General features: G+C 40.6%; 1 protein-coding gene across 1 annotated transcript in view; it reads right to left on the reverse strand.

Moving 5' to 3' along the window:
* Window positions 1–1,268: 1,268 nt before the first annotated feature.
* Window positions 1,269–16,691, reverse strand: part of slc9a7 (solute carrier family 9 member 7) — a 39,271-nt gene continuing 23,848 nt past the window's right edge. The window contains exons 13-16 of the mRNA XM_079684152.1: window positions 10,605–10,668; window positions 9,951–10,033; window positions 7,964–8,069; window positions 1,269–4,098 (exon numbers count right to left, since the gene is read on the reverse strand). Of these exons, the coding sequence (XP_079540278.1) occupies window positions 3,823–4,098; window positions 7,964–8,069; window positions 9,951–10,033; window positions 10,605–10,668 (529 nt within the window). The 3' untranslated portion in view covers window positions 1,269–3,822. The remainder of the gene's footprint in view (window positions 4,099–7,963; window positions 8,070–9,950; window positions 10,034–10,604; window positions 10,669–16,691) is intronic.

The raw sequence follows: 16,691 nt of genomic DNA on the forward strand, positions 1-16,691 counted from the left end.
GTATATGTCAAGCTTGTTATGTAAATAATTTATTGGGCTTTTTTCTTATCAACTTAGATTTGTTAGAAAAATGTTTTCAACTTTAATTGATGGGATTTATTTGAAAATTGGGCTTATTTACTCATGAATAACGTGTAATATATTTTTAACATATATATTTAAGAAGTTCAATATGAGACGAGCAGAAGTTTCATTTGCGGGCTATATTTTATTATACTTTTTTTATTTGCTGTGGGCCGATTCAAAATGGCCCACGGGCCGCATTTTGCCGTCAGGCCGTAGTTTGGACACCCCTGATTTAAAGGCCCTGACACACAATAAGGGAGCAATAAGGCTTTAAAAGATTGAACGCTTCTGTTTGACGGTGCACTTTGGAAACATCCTTTCTTAGACGATGTAATTCTGTTTTGGACATGAATCTTGAGCTTTATTGAGTTTGTCACTGTTCCTTTTTTTTAATAATGTATTGCAAGAATAAGAGTTGAGGAAACACAGTACGTAATGTTTTGGGACTATTCGACCGCAGCCCAGGTCTAGTTTGTTGAGACTAAAAGGAGCTCCCCTATCATGAGACTGTGAAAGAAAAAGTTAGCGTCTCACTCCATCTAGAATTTCAATGACCCTCAGTGCACGCAGCTTGGCAACAGCTTACATAACTAGATTCATTTCCACTTCGGAGGTCCTCGGTGGCTGCACTTTGACAATCACGCCTTTCACACCTGCCCTCGGGGGTTACTCATACATTAATGCAGCAGCCACTGTGTTAAAGAATGTAAAAAAAAAAAAAGGCGACACTTGCTCTGTAGTGCATTTAAAACGGGTCTAGACTCTTGACGAGGTAAAACAAGGGAACAAAACATGAGTCCGGACAAATAAAAACAAAATAAAAACCTCCCAAACCCAGGATCAGGGAGTTTTAGTCAGTTACTATGCTACTATTTACATTATATGATAAGAGTTAAAAATATAAAAATCTGCCCTCAAAATCATGCTGCAGCTGGAATTCCCAACAAAAATTGAGGAAACGAAACAGGGCGTCTGCAGGTCATTAATAGTCTTATCTTCTATTGATAAGTAGGTTTTAAAAAGGTCAGATTGTCTTGAATGCTTTACTGTTTTGTGTAACTGCAATTAAACATTGCTACAACTGTTTTAACCCATAACCTATTAGAGAAGTCTGATATAATATAATATACTCCAATTGTTGGATACACACAGTTGGCTGCATGCAAAGCCGTTAACAATCAGCTTTTTGGTCTTACCCCATATCAATTAATATAGTTTTATTGACAGATTTTAATATATGCATGTACGTAAGTTAGTTTAGGACATATATTCATTCATACTCATTTTCCTTTTGCCCGTTTGACCCCAAAACATTTAGAAACCTGCAGAACCCCTGTGTAATCAGAAGGTCATATTAGCTTTATCTATGCAGTATACATAATGACTAATTCACATGGAGTGAGGATGCAAACCATATTGATCAGTTGTGAGTAAATGTCAAATGAATACAGAGACTCATGCACACACAGGTTGCTCTCTAACGTCTCATTAAAAACTGCTCAGATTTGCTGCGGGAGAAATATTGTAACTTAATTCAAACAAGAATCAAGATGCTTCATTTCCTAATAAATAAGAACGCTTAACAGGAAAACCTGTGTTTCTACTCATTATGTGCATTATCGGATAAATGGGGAATCAGGTTTAATGTAATCAGAGTTTACGGAAGTGTCTTTATTACCGTGTATTTCTATATGGGGGAAATAACGTAAATAACGCTGATTATAAGGTTGTTTTCGAGCACTTGGCACCATGGAAAGTATTTGTTAAAAGTGGCTGCTCTTCTTTATTTGGGATTATAGGTTTCAGAAAGAACAGTTACATTTAAAGTTGTTGGATAAATCTTATTGATGGAGAATTTGATGAAAGACTTCTGAACAAAACAAGCGATTTGAACAAGTTCTTATAAATGGTGATGGAGATATTTTACTATTTTCTCTCATTCATGAACTAAACAACACATCCATAACATTTGAAAAATCATGAACAGATTAATTGATAATGAAAATGATTGTTATTTAAATCGAACACAAATTGATGCGTGAAAAAAAAAAACTACGCCAAGAAGCTTACTTTTTGTTTAACTGTGTTCAGGATTACGTAAAAACGACTGACCCACTCTTCATGAAACTTAGTGTGGAGGTGAAGCAAGCAAATTTGAGATAGATGTACTTAGGAGGTCTGTACTCTTTACTTTTATAATGTTGAATTATCCTTCATTGAGTGGTGCAGGAAAGAGTCCTAAAGTCAGACATTTATTTTAATTCTAGCTTTTTCGGTTCTCTAGTCTCGAAGTCAAGGGTTATTTTTTATGTTATTTTGGTTGTTAACCTGAAATAAGGTTAACACAAGCTAAAGAGATGTTAACGTCATCACACCCAACATTAGCCGCCTTTAGCTTAGCGGTGGTGGCGTGAAGTCATGTGACCACGCTGTTTTACCTTTATAGCCTAACGTTAGCCTTTTTACTTGAATGCTCATCAAGTGGTGTTAATATGGGGAGATTATCCTGCTGAGCAAAATGTGTAAGTATCATAAATGGGATTTTGAAACCGAGATTATTTTCCGCAATAATCCAAATCCTTTTCGGTTTTTGTGGGGGGAGCCCTTGTGATGCTAACTTCACGCTCAGCCTACGGAGATCCATCATCAGTGCAACATGCTAATAGGAAGCTAGAAGACGCAGATCCCGACCAAGGCAGAGTGCATGAGTTTTAAATCGAAATGGGGAAAGAACATTGACTCCAAAAAGAAGATGTATTGAAGGCCTATTTTAGTGTTTCCAGTATTTATTCATAACAGTGGGGAGCAGAGGAATCTGGTAAGATATAAAATGCGTACCAAAATGCTCCCTGACTTTCAGTATTGCTTTTTAAACTTTTATGTGAATAACTCATGTGTTATGATTACCACCGTTCTACATGAAAGCAGCATTAATGCTTGATCTTCCATTGCTAATGAAAGTGTATCTTAGTTTGTGTTTCAACCCCATTATACAGATTCAATCGTAATTCAAATATTTTCTTCTCTGTCTCGTGTTGCAACCTTCCACCAAGTTTCATGAAAATCGGGCCAGTCGTTGTTCTGCAGACGAATGGACAAACTGTGCCTTGGCAGAGACAATGAGTACCAAAGCTCGTCCATGTTGTTGTAATGAAAACCAGACCGGGACACAGACAAAGATCCAGCTCAGACACTTGGACACAACAGATGCTTTTTGTAACAGTCATGGGACGAAATGCACTGACAAGAAGCGGGAACAAAGCTCTGCATTGTAGCTATTTACATTCTCCACCCGCGCTGCTTCACCCATGATGAGCGGTGTCGGCCGGACACATTCACGGTCCCCACAATCCCCTCCGCACAAGAGCGTGTTTGTGAAGCAAAAAGGGCATCCTCACAAACAGACCAAACACTGTCAGCAGCTTCGGATGAATGGTACAAAGAGGAATTATAAACTATCAAAGTTTGGGTTTCAGGGCGTGATGGCGAAGAAGCATTTTGGTCGGACCTCAGGATGAGTCTTCTTCTTTTTCGGCTGCACACACAGTGTCACATGTTCAAAAACAGCCTGAATCTGGCACGGTGATATCTGTTGTTGTCCTTCTGATAATGCAAGGAAACAATCAGTGAAGGTGGATGGAGAGGATGCACGTCTCCTGGAGCATGAAAATCTTTCTCGAGCTCTGCTCCCGGGGCACTCTCCCGTCTTATCCTCCCATAATACCTCTCGTCTCTGAAGGACTACAAACATGGCGGTCAGATGTGATCCTCGATGGGGAAAACAAGTCGAGTTCCCCGGCTCAGCAGCTCCTGTTCACGGGAGTCCAGCTCGCGCTCCAGTGCCTCCTCCGAGGTGCTGCCGCTCCTCCTGCCGTTCATGCTCCAGCCCGACGCTCCGGCTGTTTCCCCCCCTCCTCCACCCGCCCCCCCGCTGCCAGATGCCCCGTTGGCCGTGATGGTGGTGTCTCCAAACGTGAAGGAAAGGTCGCCGCCCTCGCCATGCATGAAGTCAGGGTCATCCCTCAGCTGGTTCTGAAAACACACAGAAGAGACATGAGGAGGGGGTGGAGGTCTCACACACATACACACCAAGAGACAACATGGGGACACGAGTGCGATTTGAGAGCGTGAAGGTCGACACTAATCCTAACCCCCCCCCCTCTCCTTAAACCCATCAAATATTCCTCACAAGCATTTTTGTTTTTGAGGGAAGACATGCAGAAAGGAGGAAGCATCCCTGCAGAGCTTCCTCTTTTTTTATATACACACACACACACACACACACACACACACACACACACACACACACACACACACACACACACAGTTGCCAAGGAGGCTGCTCTGATCAAGGGACTATGTGCAGTCATATCAATCCACAGAAAGAAGTCCCGTCAATTTAATGTCAGCAGTTTTTTTTTTTTTAATCCATCCATCATGAGGGTAGGAACAAAGAAGTGAGGAAAAGAGAGCTGAGCCAGAACGCAAAGCTCTCAGTCCTACTTTCTTTATATTAATTATAATTAATACAGTTAACATATCTGTAATTGTATAACCTAACATTGATATAACCTGATGTTTCACTATGTTTCAGGGCTCCCATAAAAGTGTGCAAATATGTACAGACGAGCGCCCATTCAACACCTGCCACGCACCACATGTCCCCGTTACACACACACACACACACACACACACACACACACACACACACACACACACACACACACACACACACACACACACACACACACACACACACACACACACACACACACACACACACACACACACACACACACACACACACACACACACACACACACACACACACACACACACACACACACACACAATGTATAATATTAGACTGAAGCACCATTTACTGCACTATTCAACCCTCAAATTAAATACACACACTCACACACCCCCCCCCCCTACCTAAAACGCCTACATTGGACTCCTTTGTTTACTTCTTCCATACTGACGTCATTACGGAACACTCACACGCTTCTATTGGCCAACACATTGTACGTGATTGGACATCTCTAAGCGAATCACAACAGCTAACCTAAGGGACCTAAGGGACACTCTTGATTAACAGAAGTGAATTGACTCAGCCTGCAGTCAACTAGACTATATCCTGACAGTGGAAACATTGAGTGATTGATTTTATTTTTGGATGAAAGGCTGGGGGATATGAAAAAAAAGAAAATATCATAGCATTTTTGAAAGAATACCTAGATTTTGTGACTTTTGGTGCATTTACAAAATAACATAAGGATAAAAGTGGTCCCAAGATGTTAGAAGACAAAGAAAACACAAAGAAGCAGCAACACAAACATTATAGAATTATAATACAGGGGATGCAATGAATCAATACTGAATGACGTTAACTTGTTAAGTCAGAACATGCATGATCTAAATGAAACTGTCAGCGATGACTCGAGACATTTCTCTCCAGGAAGTTGTATTGCCTTTTGTCTAAAAGCACACATTGCATGCTGGGTAAGTAATGAATAGCTCTGAAGTTGCAGCATGAGGTTCTCCCGCCCCTAATTGACCGGCAATTGACCGTGTCCCGGGGCAAAACAGGACGAGTTACTGTCGGGTCAGCAGGGATTACTTAGATCAGACTAATCAAAAAGAGAGGCACTGGGATACATTACATAATGCCTACTCAAAGGGGGTCCTTTCTAATTTAAACAGTGACACATGAGGATAAGTCAAAATAAACATAAATGATGAAGTAAAAATAGTAAGACATTTTCTCTTTTTATCATAGAATTAGGCCGTCCTCACTAGAGCACCAAATGGGTATTAATCCGCCGTTGAAAGTAGTCCCTGACAAGATCATTTCTCCCCTCGCCAGCATCCACCCCAGCTTTCACCCCAGCTTTCACCCCAGCTTTCACCCCAGCTTCCACCCCAGCTTCCACCCCAGCTTCCACCTGTAGGCTCGGGGGATAGTTATCTAATCATCACTCAATGTTCTTTGTAAATCTGTGGAGTGATGAGGCCCGAGCCTGGACGCCAAACTCAAACTATATGCTGCTTCTAATAAACATATTAAGAAACACGTGAGTTGTCTGACTGAAATGGGATTTGTTGACAATAAGAAAAATATGGAATAATGCCAGTGTTTTTGTTCTTTTGACTTTAGGGGCCTTCCATCTATTTTTTGTTATTTATAGACTCAGTTTGTTCACATGTAGTTCGTTCAAAATGCTAATTCCTACATCTTTAAATACAGTATGAACAAAACAAAGAAACAAGCACAAGTATTTTTCTGTAAGTGAAAACAAAAGTGAATAAATAATGAAAATTAATATATAAATAAATACTTATTAAATTATAAATGTATATTATTAAATAAATTGTGATAATAATCCTTAAAATAAATATAATAATTAATAAGAATGTATTTTAATTGCACACACTGTCACTCTTCTTTTTATATTTTATACCTGTATTTTAATATAATTTAAATGTAATTTCCGAATCCGTTTCTTGAACATATGTCTGTACATTTCAATGTGTGGTTGTGAAGCACTTTGAATTGCCTTCATGTTGAGATGTAGCAATAAATTCCTTCAAAAAGTATTTTATGCGACTGCATTTTAAATGTTACACAATCTGAGATCAATGTGAACCAACATCCTGTTTTGGTTGTTGTTTTTTATATTCCCTCCCCCCTTTTTATAATATCCATAACGGTTGAGGAATCAGAGCTTAATTTAATCCCGTCTCTGCTCACTTGGCAGTACAGAGCTCTGAGCGCTGCTGATAAATGAACAACATCCTAAACTCAAACAGCAGCTAAACATGTATGGATGCAGAGCTAAAAGATTCTCTGAAAAAATTATTTAAATGCAGTTTGAAACCAGACAGTGACCCTAAAAGTGAGAGGAGAGTCGAGAAAGCAAAAGCCATGAAAGTATTTCAACATAAAATGAAAAAGAGAAAAGTCTGAGAAAAACCCGTCAGTGTGTTTCAGTGTTTAAACATAAGAGTGTTATTCAAAGCGCTGTAAAAGAGCCTTTTGTGTCCCTTTATAAGGTTTCTCCACTGTCCATTTCCTTTTTCTGACTGAAGGCCTCGGTGCTTTGTGCGTTTATTGGCAGGCTCGACGAATACTTTGACGGTATTACAATTCTCCTGAGAGAAAAGCCTTCAGTATTCACAGAGAGACTTCCTGAGGCACACATTCAGGGCTTCGGTTTAAGCCAATTTGAAATATATCCTTTGATCTTAAACGTTAGCAGAACAAAAACACATTTCAACAATTTAAAAAATACTTTATAGTATCATTTAAAAGGTCCCCTATTATACGGTTTTTCCGAAGTCTCAGATAAACACAAAACATGTCTCTGAAGTGTTTGGCTCCCAACACCAAACAGATCATTGCAGCATTACCCATAATCCCCTCTGTTTCAGCCCTGTTTCCAAAGTGCTGATTCTCTGTCTGTTACTTTAGATGAAAATAAGGAGCCCCTCCCCACACCCCTCTGAGAGAGATTTGGTTAAAAAGAACTCAATGGTGCTCTCGGAGGAGATTCAGGTGATAAGGTGGGGGGAGGGGGTTACCTTGGTTGGTGATTGGCTAATGGTTACACAAGCCAACAAATCGTTATGACATCACAAAGTGGCCAAAATCTGATCAGCTCATTTTCAGACAGGTTTTTATATAAATGGATCAGGACGAAAACTTGAAACTCCTGAAACTTTCAGAATCTCTTTCCACAGAGGGAACACATGTTGATGTAGAAAAGACATGACAAAGTGGATTTTGCATAATAGGTGACCTTTAAAGCGGCATAATTATGTTTTGTCCAGGTGTTCCCTTTCCTGTAGTGTGTCATCTAGGTTTGTCTGGTCTGCATGCAAAAGTGTGTCTCACCTCGTACGCCTGCTGGCTGGTCAGACAGCTCGCCAGCGGGCTGCAGTATGCGGGCAGCGTGGAGGTGAGGGGGGGGCCGCTGTGCGTCAGGATGGGCTTCAGGTAACTGGGCAGGTGTTGAGGAAAACAGCTATACATTTTTCATCAGTGTGAGATTAATTACAAACATAGGGGAGAAATTAATAAGAGGTAGAAATGAGAAGGAAATGTGTTTTTTATTCAAAGAATTGAAAAAATATGATGTTGGTGATTTTGGGGGATTTTCCCGGTTGCTGTCAAGAGGCTGCTGCTCTCTGTGTTAGCGTAGCATGGTTAGCAGGATTGTTTACACGCAATTTATAATACAAATTGGTAGTTTGGGAATATTTGTACCTGCATTACATGTTTGCAAAAAAACACCACATTGCTGGTTTTATCCGGTGTAAAAAAATCGGTGATTCTGAAAAACAAACTGGGAGACTTCTGGGAGTCTCGAGGAGTTTGTTCCATGAAGCGTGTGTTGCCTCTGCTCCAAGACTGTAGTTAATGTGTTTAGCACATTTCCTGTTTTCCTGTTTCTTTGCTTTACACCAGAGACTTTCTCCCTGACGAGCAGATGCAGCTGGAGCGAGCAGGGTGGGTTCACTCTCAGGAGGAAAAGTACAACTCACAATATTTAACAGATGTAGTAAAAACAGCGGCTATTCATTTAGTGTTTGTCTTTGTTTATAAATTCTCAAGACAGATGCTTTGGCTTTTTCCTGTTAACTTAAATTGAAGTTTAGAAACAAGTCTTGTTTTCTTCCGAGGCCAAATAGGGACCTGTGGCTGCAGCCTTTATGTATTTTTCTATACTATATGGGGATGTTGTATATGAAAGCAACTTCTCCATGCCTATGCTCTTTGTCTATCACGGGGCACTGAGATTTATGTTACGTTGTCCTGACTACCAAAAAACATGAAACGCCTCCATTGGACTCCTTTGTTTACCTCCACAACATAGGGACATCACTATGGAACACTCACGCTCCTATTGGCTATAGCTCCGAGACATTGTACGTGATAGGCTAAGGGGCGGGACATCTCTAAGCGGTTCACCAATCTCAACAGAGCCGGCCAGCTAACCAATCAGAGCAGACTGGACTCTGGTTTCAGACAGAGGGTGAAAAGAGGTTTTGCAGCACAGGCAGTATGAAAAAAATAAAGAGCTTTTTGAACATTAAAGCATGGAGACATGTGACGGTAGAGACACTAGATACTGATATACACCTGAACATCAACAGGAGAGGACTCTTTAAAGTAGAGACACTACATACTGATATACACCTGAACATCAGCAGGAGAGCACTCTTTAAAGTAGAGACACTACATACTGATATACACCTGAACATCAGCAGGAGAGGACTCTTTAAAGTAGAGACACTACATACTGATATATACCTGAACATCAGCAGGAGAGGACTCTTTAAAGTAGAGACACTACATACTGATATACACCTGAACATCAGCAGGAGAGGACTCTTTAAAGTAGAGACACTACATACTGATATACACCTGAACATCAGCAGGAGAGGACTCTTTAAAGTAGAGACACTACATACTGATATACACCTGAATATCAGCAGGAGAGGACTCTTTAAAGTAGAGACACTACATACTGATATACACCTGAACATCAGCAGGAGAGGACTCTTTAAAGTAGAGACACTACATACTGATATACACCTGAACATCAGCAGGAGAGGACTCTTTAAAGTAGAGACACTACATACTGATATACACCTGAACATCAGCAGGAGAGGACTCTTTAAAGTAGAGACACTACATACTGATATACACCTGAACATCAACAGGAGAGGACTCTTTAAAGTAGAGACACTACATACTGATATACACCTGAACATCAGCAGGAGAGGACTCTTTAAAGTAGAGACACTACATACTGATATACACCTGAACATCAACAGGAGAGGACTCTTCAAATAGACAGTCGGTACAGAAAGGATACTTGTGATCGAAGGTGTACCACAGTCTGAAGAGCCAGGCGCTCTCCTGTTTGGTTTTACTCTGTCCTTCAGCCTGAGGCCCGTCCTGCAGACACACAGCGGGAAATACATCATGCATATTCAAGATTTGATTCAACAAAAAATATTAAAAGGCTTTTTTTGTTGAATGCACAAAAGCTACAGCACAGTTTTGGAAAAACTAATCAAAAATCTCCAGTGCAACCTTAAATATACTTAAAAACAGGGAAAGAAACAGACCTAAAATAGTGCAATAAAACAGGTAATAGGTAAGTATATAAAATAGAATAAAATGGAAACCGTACTATATACTGTAGATACGTAGTTCCTTTATTTGTTTCCGTTTCTTATCTTAAAACTATATTACATCAATATATTTCTCAATAGTTCTCAGAAAATAAGCAATTTGTTTCCGACAAACTAAAGGGTTTCTTCAGACTTGCTGACTCTGACTTTAAATTGCAGAAGTAAAAGAGTTTCAGCAGTAACTTAAAGGAAGTGTGCATCCTAAAATCTAAACATTTCCCCTCCCTTTCTGCCATTGCTCAAACTACATCAAGGGGGGTTTAATTGGCATTAAAAAGGTGAAAGGAAAATATGTATATTTCTTTATAATGAATAATAAAAGAGTTCCTCACCCCCTGCAGGACCTGGAAGCTGTCTGTGCACGGCTGCTGGTCCTGATCCGGGTCCACACCCACCCTGAAACAAGAGGAAGTCAATATTTACACCTCATGAAGAATGCAATAAAAATGACTGAAGTAACCCAGTTAAGTAAAACATAAACGTATGACTGTTTGACGCCAATCAGCAGTATCTTTCAGCCACTTTGCTGGAAAGTAATTAAGTACTTTTACTTTAAAAGGCAATTGCAAAATGTAGATGTTTTGAGAGGATCTGTAACAAACTGTTATTTCTATTAAGTCTGTAACCATTTCTTGTCTGCAGCTCCACAATCACTGCAATTTCAATATTGCACTAGTCCTTACTAAGATATCATTTTGATTAATAGTGCAGCCCTAGCAAATATAACACTTTTACCTTCACTACATTTTCTTTGAACATAAAAAAAACACATGTGCTAACATTACCTCCACACTGACACACCACAATATCAAAATGCTCTTACATGTATGTGTTAGTGATAAGGACAGAATAATGTAATATTCTATGATGAAATAGTACCGTGAAAACATTAACCTTTAAGGGTCCCATGTCATTCTTCTCTGGTTATTACCCGTCCCCTTGTGTGTTATGAAGGTTTTTCTGCATGTAAACGGTCTGCAGAGTCACAAACCCTCAAAGTACACCCTGTAGTGAGTAAAACTCTAACACAGAAAAGACCTGTCTATGCTGCCCCAGAACGCCTCGATGGACATTTCTCTTTTACTTCCTGGGTACAGTGACGTGACCATACCCAAATGGACCCCTTCCCGTGGAGCTCCTCACACACACACACTCTTTCAGCGGCGAAACTGTGACGCGCTGGGGGGGGTGCTAGTGGAGCCTCGCAGATAGGGGTGCTGCAGCCCCCTCAGCACCCCCCCCTTCCTGCGTCCATTCGCGATGTCTCGCTGTCTCGCAGACCCCACGCAGCAAACAGGAAATGAACACCGCTCACACTGTCCGCTCCTCGCAGCAGCGAGCCCCGTAACGTCCCGCCAACACGGCACCCAGACCCCACGCAGCATTCTCATTTGTTTGTCATTACTGGTGTCATTTTCTGGTTGCTAACAAACGCCATGGTAAAACCTAATCACTGATGTTCCGCTGTAACGGTGGTGGACTCATCAGAACCGAGTGGGCGAGCTGACCAATCAGAGCACAGTGGGCTCCAACAAGCCGTTTAGGACAGAGAGTGAATGCACATACTATACAGAGATGCTGAATGTGAGTTTGGAAAATTGCAGAATATAAATCTATTCTAGTAGACCTCAACAATGGAATTATGATCAGTAGAAATGGCCATGACATGGGACCTTTAAGTGTTTTAGTGCATTGACCTGATAATACATCTGTTCTTCTACTTATAACATTTTAAATTAATTGAAACCTCTTTATCGTTTGATGTTGTTGTGATTTTGTGGTCACTTTGACACGGTAACAAATGTGTCTGTTTCTGTGGCTTGTGGACAAACGGCATGATTTATTATTGCGCCAGTAGATTTTTTTTAGAAAACCCACACTTAAAACATGTAAAAGGGCCGATGGCGTTGACCTTTAACCTCTTAAGCCCCAAGCCTGTGTGACAAATGCTGGAAATCACCGTGAGACAACATTACACAGAACAACAGTGATAAGATAAAGCTCATTACACAGTAGAGCAGACGTAGTAGGAATCAGTTATGTTAAATAACTTTTTGGCTCGTGACCCTAAAGAGAAAACCACATCCTTATAAAACAAGCTTAACCAATGGGGGGAGATACGCAGTAAAATCACCTAACAGAGACTCTTTTCATCACGCAAGAAATAAAACGACTGTCATGTGATAGAAACGGTTAAGTGTAACGCATGAAAACAAGCTGCGTTTTTATAATTTTCACATAAATCAAATTAGACTTCAAATCCCAGGAATGTTTGTCTAGTTTGTGTGTCCTCAAACTGAAAAGAGCTAAAAACAAGGAAAACAAAGCTGCACAAATAAAGTTAATAAAGAATATACCATTATGTGTACAAGTCTGTGAAAGAGTGTTGCAGGACTATAATATATATTTATATAACAAGCACAAATGAGCAACAGTAAGATTTCAATACGTCTATATACAAGTGTTCTGTAAGGTCGTTACTATAGAAATAGTGCAAATGTTTAACAAATAAAAACTGAAAGTGTATGATTTTGTACATTATGTGCATGAAGAATGTCTATATACCTCATATTTACTTTGTATTAGATGACTATTGATGCCGACAGACTGGCTTTGTCTCATACATTTAAAAGTACAAAAAATTAAATAAAAAAGGTAAAGAAAAGGTAATTACAGCAACCAAATAAAAAATGTAATTAGTTGGAATATTAAACATTTACACATAATCAGAAGTAAATGTAGGCCAATTATATTAAGAAGTAATTTGAAGTAGAAATAATAATTTAAAAAAAGGGGATTTTGGGGGGAAACATGTTTTAGTAAAATGAAAAAAGAATGAAAAAAGTATAATAAATACAATTATAATAAATCAATTAAGTAATTCAAATATTTAGTAAAAGTCTGACAAGCTTTCCAGCTAGATGAGATATCGGTATTAGCATATGAAGCTAAAGCTAGCCTACCAATCACACACTAGCTTCTTCTTCTTTGTGCTAAGCTAACCAGCTGCTGACTGTGGCTTCATCAACTTAACTTTAAATTACTGCAGCACATATGTTCAGCCTTCATAGCTGGATCCCCCCCCTGTTACTAACAGAGAGGGATTAGAGCCCACACCAGCAGATTTTAATTCCCAGCAGAGTGTAATCCTGCAGATCCTCTCATGAACACATCTCAAACCAGAGAGGCGGAGGACAACAAGGCCCATGGTGCATTCAGGTGCTCCAAAACAAGGCCCATGGTGCATTCAAGTGCTCCACGGACGTTAGCATATCATTTACTGGGTTGTGTATGAGTGTGTCCATGAGCATTGGACAAACTGTGTAAAACTATGATGCTAGCACTAAAATGAGTTGAATGTCATTGCTCAGAGTTTTTAAATGAACTGGGGAAACATTGCAAAGATTGTTTACTTGTACACGCGCACACACAAACACACGAGGTCAAAGAAACATGCAAACACAAAGAGGTGGAAGAAGGCGCTGAGAGTAGGACACAAGAAGAAATAAGAAACAGACAGACAGCTCCACTGACTGACTAACCTTTAATCCTAATCCCCCCTCTCCTTAAACCCATCAAATATTCCTCACAAGCATTTTTGTTTTTGAGGGAAGACATGCAGAAAGGAGGAAGCATCCCTGCAGAGCTTCTTCTTCACTTCCTACACCCACACACCCCCCCCCCCCCCCACACACACACACACACACACACACACACACACACACACACACACACACACACACACACACACACACACACACACACACACACACACACACACACACACACACACACACACACACACACACACACACACACACACACACACACACACACACACACACACACACACACACACACACACACACACACACACACACACACACACACACACACACACACACACACACACACACACACACACACACACACAATTACTTTCCACAGGTCTGTGAAGCTGCTTCTCTGACGCTGTGGAACAGTGTGTGTGGTTTGTTCTTTGCACCGCTGTGTGAGAAGCTGGTCCACACATACGTAACACATTAAGTAGTAGGTAAAATATTTGATGAAGACACTACGGGTGAATGGGGTTGAATTGTTAACTAACAGATATCTCTGTGAAACTTCCCAAGTTCATTACTGACTTTAAGTCAATTACTTTTTCTATTACAAGTTCTCACATATGTTTAAATATGCAAATTATGCATTATGTTAATACGTGTGCTCATTTGCATACTTTTCCAGAACATGAACATTGCATAAAGCCAGGTTCAATCTTTTTATTTTACTTGTTGACATATTAGACTAAATCTAAATGGTGTATACAGAGGGATATCTTCTTGTAACATGCCATAAATCAGAAAATACTGCCATAAAAAAAGCATTTTTGCATGATTTTGGTAAGAATGTGTATAAATGAGGCTGTGAATGATGTGTGCAAAAAGCCTTTCTAAATAACATTCTTACATTTTGGAAGCACTACGGGAGAATAGGGTAAATAATGTAACTAGTAGATATCAGCGTTAAACTTCCCCAGTTCTTTATTCAGACGATAATTTGTTCTAAATCAAGTTCTTAATATGTTATGTTTAAATATGCAAATGAGGCATTATGTAATGGTAACTTTTGGTGAATTTAGGAGAACTCTACTGACAAACAGACAATAAAATAAACTCCAAAATATGGATTTTTTTAAGGTTTTCTTTCCACTACTCTGAAAGACAACATGCCAAGAAGCTAAATTGTGAAAAATCGACATTTCTACGAGTCTTCAACACCATCCAGCCCCCGCTTCTGGGGGACAAGCTGCAGCTCTCGGGGGTGGATCACCACCTCACCTCCTGGATCCTGGACTACCTCACCAACCTCACAGTACGTGAGGACCAGGGAGTGTCAATCAGACACCATCATCAGCAGTACGGGGGCCCACCATTTCTCTTCACCCTCTACACTGCAGACTTCACCCACAACACCGCAACCTGTCACCTGCAAGTTCTCTGACGACTCCGCCATCGTTGGCCTCATCACCAACGAGGACGACAGGGAGTACAGGGAGTACAGGGAGTACAGGGAGCTGAGCAGGACTTCACCCTCTGGTGCCAGAGGAACCACCTCCAGCTGAATGCAGCGAAGACCAAGGAGCTGGTGGTGGATTTCAGACGGCGCCAACACTCCCCCCCGACACCAGTGAACATCCAGGGAGCCGACATTGAGATTGTGAAATCTTACAAATACCTGGGTGTTCATCTGAATAATAAGCTGGACTGGACTGATCATTCTGCTGCTCTGTACAAGAAGGGACAGAACAGACTCTTTCTGCTGAGGAGACTGAGGTCTTTCGGGGTGCAGGGGGCACTCCTTCAGACCTTCTTTGACTCTGTTGTGGCATCAGCCATTTTCTATGGTGTGGCCTGCTGGGGCAGCAGCATCTCGGCTGCTGACGGGAAGAGACTGAACAGACTGGTAAGGAAGCTCTGTCCTGGGGAGTCCTCTGGACACTGTGGAGGTGGTGGGAGACAGGAGAATGGCAGCCAAGCTGTCCTCCCTGCTGGACAATGTGTCCCACCCCCTCCAGGACACCCTGTCCTCACTGTGCAGCTCCTTCAGCGACAGGCTGCTGCACCCCACCTGTCACACGGAGAGATACCGCAGGTCCTTCCTTCCTGCAGCGGTCAGACTTTACAACCAGCACTGCCCCTAGTAGACCCTCCTACACACACCACAACACAGACTATAACACCCCTTGCTGCTAAATACAAACCAACTTTGTGCAATATGTGCTATATATATATATGCCATTAATAACTGTGTAATTTATACCTGGCTGCCTAACCCTTGTTACTGTTACAAGGTATCTATCTTGTATGTTGTAGATTGTGTAACTTGCTGCAGTTAAATACCGTCAAACTATTTTATGTGCAATATATACTTTATATACATATGCCATCTTTAATAACTGTAATATATACCGGGCTGCTAAATCCTAAGAACTGCTACAGGATTTGATTTGTTTTTGATCTGTATTTTTGAAAATTATGTAACTTTTTATCTTTTTTTTTTAGCATATTGTTTATTATATTATAACTTAGTACTTTTTTTTAACCCATGTAAGATATGCAACACTAAGCTGTCTGTGGCTCTTTCCTGCTGTAACGCTGCAAATTTCCCCTCTGTGGGATTAATAAAGGTATTCTGATTCTGATTCTGATTCTCTGTTGACCTTTATACCAAAGCCACACAGTTCCCCTTCTTCAGAAAAACAGAAGTTTAGATAGAAGAGGTGAAACAGTTTCCGAGCACCAGGTATAGCTACAGAGTTCGTACAGATTCAGACACGACACCTGCCGCCGATCTTCCTGCAAAGCTTCACTGTCCCAAACTCTGTCACATCATAAACAATCAGCATCGTGCACAGTCAA

This window comes from Notothenia rossii (assembly GCF_949606895.1).
Source record: "Notothenia rossii genome assembly, chromosome: 1".
In the NCBI taxonomy this organism is placed as follows: domain Eukaryota; kingdom Metazoa; phylum Chordata; class Actinopteri; order Perciformes; family Nototheniidae; genus Notothenia; species Notothenia rossii.